Source organism: Apium graveolens, chromosome 7 (genome assembly GCF_009905375.1).
Source record: "Apium graveolens cultivar Ventura chromosome 7, ASM990537v1, whole genome shotgun sequence".
Classification (NCBI taxonomy): domain Eukaryota; kingdom Viridiplantae; phylum Streptophyta; class Magnoliopsida; order Apiales; family Apiaceae; genus Apium; species Apium graveolens.
This window is the reverse complement of record NC_133653.1, coordinates 14,905,760-14,913,702: the sequence shown is the minus strand read 5'-3', so window position 1 is coordinate 14,913,702 and position 7,943 is coordinate 14,905,760. Positions and strand designations below refer to the sequence as shown.

Below are 7,943 nucleotides of genomic sequence, written 5' to 3'. Positions count from 1 at the left end.
CATGGTTGGTTCTATGTTAAATCTGTTCATGGCCAAATCACACAAGATTTAGTGTAATACCTATTCTTTTATTAATTATTCAAAGATTTTGTACCTCCGTGATTATCATTTTTTTATATTTATTTTGTATAATAATGATTCTTTTAAAAATGGCAGAAAAAATGTTAAAACTAACAACTTTTTGGTGCAAATGGTTGAAAATACCCATTCTGGAAGTCCAAATGTGTATCTTTAGTAATTTTCTTAGATATCCAATTCTCAATTACGTATTACAATTACCTAACTACACAATGCGTAACCAAAACGGTAATTTTCAGCCATGTGTTTTGAAAATGGGTATTTTCAACCATTGCCCCCAAAAAATGGGTATTTTTAAACATCACCCAAAATGGCATGGAGGTATGGTAAATGCAAATGTTTGTATTTTTTGTGTGATTTGATATTTCAAGTATCATGTGTTGCCCACTCAGATAACATAAATAATACTAGACAACATCGCTCGTTTTTAGTACCGACCAAATACGGTTGGTTTTAATTAAATACGACCGCAAAAATAGTAGTTTTTCCGAAGCTAGTCATTTTAAAAAAAGCATCGTAATTAGCAAAATACTAGCGGCTAAATATGATGATATAAATATGACAGGCTTAATATGACCGCTCTATTTTGATGAGATCATATTTAGTATATTTGACATTGAAATTTTCAGCAAAAAAAAATGATTTTTTCGCTCATAAAAATCAACATGACTATCTTTGGTCATAAATCAGATACGACTTAGTTCTGTTGTAATTTAAATACGGCCATTTTTCATTGGTATATAAATATAATTGATGGTCGTTTGACATTTAAAAATGAAAGATTTTAGTTGAAATGTAGTTAAAATATAGTTACAACTGTTCTTGGTTGTAACTTTTAGTTTTTTTATATAAATATGACTCTATTTTCACTAAAAATGATGAATGCATGTTTTTGTTAAATTTAATATGACCATATTTTGTTGAAAACGAAGGGCACCCAGTTTCTGTTTAATATAAAAATTACCAAATTTTGTTGGAAAGAAGTCCACCTATTTTTTGTGTAATCGAATTACGGCCAAATTTATTGTTATTTATGGTGCATATTAAATTCGACAGGATTAGTTGATTGTTTTGAGCTTATTAATTTGACTCGATTATGTTATTTTAATGTAAGTAAAAATAAAAAAAATTGGTTGCTTCTTGCCATAAAAGTCTCCTAATATCGCCACCAAAATATGCAAAAATAATGAACTACATTGCATAATAAGTCAGGCAATACATACACCTGTCACGAAATACTTATCCGAAAGTCACAAAAATGGCAAACATGATACTGATAGTTAAAATTATTAAACAGTACCAAAAGATTTCTAAACAGGCACAAGATTGCCCAAAGTTCACAAAATAGCTTTTAAAATCTTTACAGTACCAAAAGCAGTTATAACTGACGATGATTAAACAACTCGAAAGTGGTCTGGACCATGGCCGATGTATTCACCTTATTCATCGTTGATGGTGCTGTCCATCATAGTCTCAATCTCACGAGTCTCCTGCAGAAAAATCAGGTAGAAGTTACCTAGAAGAAATTTCAACTGTCATAAAAGAAAGTTATGTAATCCTCACATTGATTTACATATCAAGAACAAATATTTATAGTGAAGATAGAAAATGGGAAAAAATCAATCAAAAAGTACTAAAATCAAAATAGTACGTTCAAGAAAAAACAATAAATAAACAAAGCAGTACTTGCACTCTTGAAAGTACAAAAAATTGATTTAAAATTTTCTACCTAAAACTCAACTTTACTTTGTTGATCTCGAAGCTCATAAAATCTTGAATAATAAAACAGGTACTAAAACCAAGTACATTGCAAAAATAAATAATGATGAAACACACAAATGATACCCAACCTAAATGTAAAATAATCTCTCATTATAAACACACGAACATATTATGGTAGCCTTATCTCATCCAAAATACACATGCAAAATGCACATGACAACTTACCTTTAGTAGGCCACCCACTAAGCATGGCATATACTAGGAAATCAATAATTGTCCACAAATGTGTCACTTTCATGATAAAATTTATGTGTGAGAATTTGACATTTGTTTCCACTCCGGTATGCCACAACAATTTTAATTCATCAATTAAAGGACTAAGATAAACTTGTAAGTCTTTTGTCGGATCCGATGGCCAGTGAATCAGAAGAGGCATGAACATATATGGAGCCTTTGTACATATAGAGGGAGGAAGGTTTTACACAACAACCACCACCCGATATACAGTGTAATAATTTGTGTGTTTATTGCGAAAGGGATCCATTCCATTAGTAGGGAGCCCGAACCATACATTTTTAATCTCTCTTAAAAATATTTAAAATCACCAATCAAATTCTTTCCATTCATTCCCATCTACTTGGTGACTTAATTCACCTTCAACTACAGTTCTATCATGGTGCATCTCATTGCTTTTTGCAGTCTTCTCAGTCATGAATAAATGTTGCAATCATGGTAATAGGAAAGTAACGCAATATCTTTTGCGGGATCTTCTTCTTTTTAGCTTCGAAGCAATGTACCGGTGTAGCTTGGAGGATAACTACAGGCATAGCTAGGAATTTAGCTACGGGTGTAGCTTGGATTCATAAATAGCTACAAGCGTAACTTGAAAATGGAATTTGTTATAACTTGTTTGTAGTCTTGAGTTGGAATCACATAATGTGGTTTGGTTTATAGATGGATTACATCATGTATGAACTATACATGAGGATGTACGTAAAGATTTGTGTACATAGATTTAAATCCACATATGGATTATATGTGAAGAGTAGGCATGAACGTACCTTATGGATGTATGCAATATAATCAAAAATCAGTTTCTTTTAGCTATAAACCACCGAAAACCGTGGATTTAACAATATAATCAATCTCTTCCTATCGGTGGATTTTAAACTCGTCGAAATTATTTTCAGCCATGGAATTTATATAAAAATGACTGCACTAGCTATTGCTTTTATTCCAAGCCAACTTTCCACCTTTTCCCTTTATCATTTAGGTTAAAATTTGAATACCTCCCGCTCTGGATTTTCGTTAAAATTTAATTTTCCTGCTTCTAGATTAAAGTCACTGATACGGTCAAATACTGTTACCAAAAATGGGCAGGAGCCTGACCATTTATTCTTAATTTTCTAGAATTCTTACAAACAAATTAGATTTAATAACCTAGGTTAAACACAAAAAATGGTGAACAAGCTTAAACAAATATAAGATAATAGTGTCAAAGCTTAATTACATTCATTCCCTACAAATCTGTTAAAAACTATCACACAAGTACCAAAATATTACATCAAGTACCAAAATATTACATCAAGTTTAAGATAGAGGTTCCGTGGCTTGCTTAAAAGCACCAAGTACCAAAAGTGAGTGTGACTCAATGTTTAATAAATACTACTCATACAGATGACACTAAAACAGATTCTGGTCAAGGTGGTGCTTGTCCTCCATCTCCACTAAAAGCCTTGTATGCTCACCTGGAACCATTTCTGGGGTACCAGCCTACATAGACAAAGAATAACATGACGTTAAGTAATTTTTTAAGACTACCAAAATTTAGATTTTTGTTCCAAGATGCACACAACTCAGTCATAAAAATGATGATAGGTAAATTCACTTCTTACAAATTAAAAATAGTAAAAGATGTATGATAATGACATTATTATCATATTAGTATCGTAACATAAAACTTAAATAAGCATGAAAAATCATAAAAATATTTAAAATGTAAAACTAACATTTAAGAATCTAATTAAATCTATTAACGAGCATTAAGCAAGAAAAAAAATAGAAAGTCACCAGAAATCTTTATCACAGAAAAGATTAACTGAGGACTAAAAAGATTTCCCCTTCGAACACCAATATATAGAAAGTAAAAATTCATATCGAACAAAACTAAAACACCCTCCTCTTAAAGGGAAAGACATATATACATTGAAAAAGATTTCAACATAAACATACTAAAAACTCAAACCCTAATTTGTAAATATTTAGAAAATTGATTAACTTGAATATTTAAAAAAAGATAAATTAAAAAAATTAGTCTTTTCATACACTAAAAAGGGTTAAATTAAAAATTTAGGAAGTAAATACATAATAAAACCATTGACACCAATTTTTTACTCTTTGTTATATTTTTCCTTGCATCAAATCTACTAACCTATTACTAATTAACAAAAACATACCTAATTCAAGTGAATTTTTATAAACAAATAGTATAAACAAATAAACAATAATTTTTATATTTTTTAAAATCATTTCAATGATTTAATTCAAGTTATTTTTCCATCAGGCGGATAAAGTTAACAAATATATTAAACTACTTCATATTTGAACACTACATTTAAATTATTAACAATTAAAATTTAACATTTCATTTAAATTATATCAATTAATATTTTATGTAGGTGAGAAATAAACAAACATCATAATCAAAGTATAAGTAATTGAGAAATGATACTTACTTGACTTCAAATAGAAGAAAAATGGTAGAAAATTAGAAGGAAAGTAAGTGGAGATGGGAGAAAAGGAAAGTATGGACAAAAAAAAATGGGAGAGGAAAATGCTGGAGTTAATTTGTTGGAGACTAAATTGCACAACCTGGGGTAGTTTTTATAAAATCCACCAAAAAATGGTTAGCATTTATATATTCAACCACCAGCAATTGTTTTTATTAAAATGACCATTGTATTCATATTTAAAGTTGTTTTCTAATTAGTTTAAAAGCGACAGGATGTTCACTTTTATTTTTTAATTTCAGACTTCATTGTGGCGGAAATTTTCGAGCCAAAAACTGACGGTTACTTTTGTTGATAAAAGCCACCTACTAAAAGTCACCGCTAAAGGGCTAATATTTAGGTGGCTTATATTTATGTGAGTTGATCTTATTATTAGAAAACTTACAATGACTATAAATTGATACACCATTTCTGAAAAAAAAATTATAAAACTTTTTCGGATACCTATGTTGGATTTTATTGAATATGAAACTTGTAATTTATCTAGTTATTTGTTTATTCAGCATTTAGGCAGTTTGAATAAGTCTTAGGAGAGTAGAGAATTTTTAGGAGCTGCACACGATAGCTTCATAGTTGTGGTAGGAGTAGTCTGTTACGTGTGCCTAGTTTTTAGCTATATTACTTTTGCTTGTTATTTATATTGTCCTGCTTTGCTTTGGTTAATAGAAGTGTGTGTGATTCCAAGCAAGTTTCTTTTCGTTTTTCAATTTACATTTAAACACCTATATCTATATACTATATTTGGTATCAGAGCTTGGGAACATTTCATGCCCAAGTACATGCCAAAAATGGAAATGATAGACGTAAACAAGCTAAAGGAAGGGATGATCGGTTTGAACTACCCAACGCTGACCAGAGAAAACTATACGGCATGGTCAATTAAAATGAAAGTCTTTATGAAGGCTCAAGTGGTGTGCGATGCAGTAGAAACAAAAGAGAAAGATATTGTGGCGAGGACAAACAGGACAAAATCACCTTGGCTGTTATATACCAGGGGATTCCGGAAGATATCTTGTTGTCTATCGCTGATAAAGAGACTGCCAAGGAAGCATGGAAGGCTATCAAAACCATGTGCCAAGGTGCCGAGCATATAAAAATGGCCAAGGTTCAGACATTGAAAAGTGAATTCGAAGCATGAAAGACGGTGAAAAATTGGAATACTTCTATCTGAGGTTGAACGGATTGGTAACCAACATTCGAGCTCTGGTAGAGGAAGTTAAAGACAACTATGTTGTCAAAAAACTGCTGTGTACTGTGCCTCAAAGGTTCCTGCAAATTGTTTCAACCAAAGAACAATTCAGTGATTTGGAAACTTTGACAGTTGAAGACACTATTGGCTCCTTGAAGGCTCACGAGGAGCGAACAAAGAGACAAGCAGATGATGGAAATGGACAATTCTTGCTCACGGAGGAGGAATGGTCCAAAAGAGAGAGTCTAGAAGGAAAATTACTATTGACAAGAGAAGAGTGGATCAAGCGAAATGACAACAAAGGAAGTGGTGAAGGTTCATCCAATCAGAGGTATTGACGAAATGCTAGAAATCGTGGGAGCTATAACAAAAGTAAGGTGCGTTGCTATAATTGCTGTGGTTACGGTCATTACGCAGCGGATTATAAGAAGCCACGAAAGGATAAGGATCAAAAGCAAAAATTGAATATGAGTCAAATTGAGGACAGTGAGCCTGCTTTGTTGATTGCTGAACAAGAAGATACGGAGAACAACGATATGGTGGTGAGCGAGGAGAAGGTAATGCCAAAGTTGGGACAAGATCTTGAGAGAATGGAGTCGAATCTGTGGTATTTGGACAATGGTGCAAGTAACAACATGTCCGGACAATGCTCAAAATTTTGTAATCTTGATAAAAATATGACAGGCAAAGTAAGGTTTGGTGATTGTTCAACAGTGGATATAAAGGGAAAAGGCTCAATCATTTTTGTTTGCAAAAATGGGGAGTAACGGCTACTTAAGGAGGTATACTACATTCCCATGCTTCAAAACAATATAATTAGTCTTGGACAATTATCTGAAGTTGGGTATAAAGTAGTTTTGAATGGTAATTTTCTGTGGGTTCGTGACACAAAAGGAGAGCTCTTGATGAAGGTTAAAAGATCACCAAACAGGCTATACAAAATAATTATTGAATCGGGAAAAGGTATGTGTCTAACAATAAAAGCAGATAAATTGCCTTGGTTGTGGCATTCGCGTTTAGGCCACGTAAATTTTCAAGCCTTGTCTTTGATGCATTCGAAGGAGATGGTGTACGGACTGCCAAAATTTGCACAACCAGATGGTGTGTGCACAGATTGTTTGATGGGGAAACAGACGCGAAAATGATTCCTAGCTCAAACTAGTTATCGTGCAAAGCTGGCCCTTGAACTTGTGCACACAGATCTCTGTGGCCCAATTTCCCCAGAAACAACAGGAGGAAATCGGTATTTTCTGTTGTTGGTCGATGATTACAGTCATTGGATCTGGGTGTATATGTTGAAGAGTAAAGATCAGGAATTATTGATGTTCAAACGGTTTAAGGTGCATATGGAAAAAGGAACAGACAAATGTGTGAAAATGCTCAGAATGGACCATGGCGGAGAATTTTGCTCCCAGGAATTCAAGAATTTCTGTGAAGACCACGGAATTAATGTAAAATCAAGTTATCACTTTGCAAAACTCTATTTAAATACAATTTGTATGAACTTAAACTAGTATTCATTTCTTAAATGATAAATTTCTTATAGTTAGATATTTTTGTTAGATATCGGGAAAGCCAAACAATATAATCGTGTTTTTTATTGGTACCAATATAAACAACTCGATACATTACATATCCCCTGAGTTTATAATACCCTTCATGACGCATATATAATTGCAATAACATTCTGCAAAATCATGTCCTTTTCTAAATAATACACTAACATAATCGTGATACTCAAAAAAAGAAAAAAGTGTTATGGAGGTGTGACCTTTTAAATAAAACTTTTCTAGAAGGAGGAATTTAGCGCTAGTGGTAGGCTTAGTAGCAATCTTATACCAACTTCATGGATAAAAATGGGAGAAATTCCTAATAAAACCCACAACTTTGAGGTTGACTCTAGACAAATGAGAAATCGATATGATTATTTAGGATCTCCATATTTTTCTTGATGTCTACTCAAATTCAAAACTTGGAATGATTATAATCTAACAACTAATACATTCATGTGTGAAGTTGATCCCATTTTTTATCTGTGAAGTTGAAGAATGGGATCAACTTTAAAAGGTACTTTTAATTTATATTTAATAAAATTAAGATATCACATTTTAAACCAAATTCACTCAATTCTTTATTCCACATGACACCTTTGAGTGATCCTGAAC

The 7,943-nt window shown here is 32.3% G+C and overlaps 1 protein-coding gene across 1 annotated transcript; it reads left to right on the top strand.

The window, feature by feature from the left end:
• The first annotated feature begins 5,723 nt into the window (after positions 1-5,723).
• Positions 5,724-6,545, top strand: LOC141673305 (uncharacterized). Its single transcript, XM_074480041.1, has 2 exons — positions 5,724-6,093; positions 6,196-6,545. Exons 1-2 carry the CDS (start codon positions 5,724-5,726, stop codon positions 6,543-6,545), a joined length of 720 nt encoding a protein of 239 aa, XP_074336142.1.
• The last annotated feature ends 1,398 nt before the right edge of the window (positions 6,546-7,943 follow it).

Bases quoted from the DNA above. Each gene is read 5' to 3' on its own strand.
- LOC141673305 (XM_074480041.1), top strand. From the start codon at position 5,724: ATGAAAGACGGTGAAAAATTGGAATACTTCTATCTGAGGTTGAACGGA. The intron at 6,094-6,195 runs GTTCATCCAATC...GTCATTACGCAG, and splicing joins CAACAAAGGAAGTGGTGAAG to CGGATTATAAGAAGCCACGA.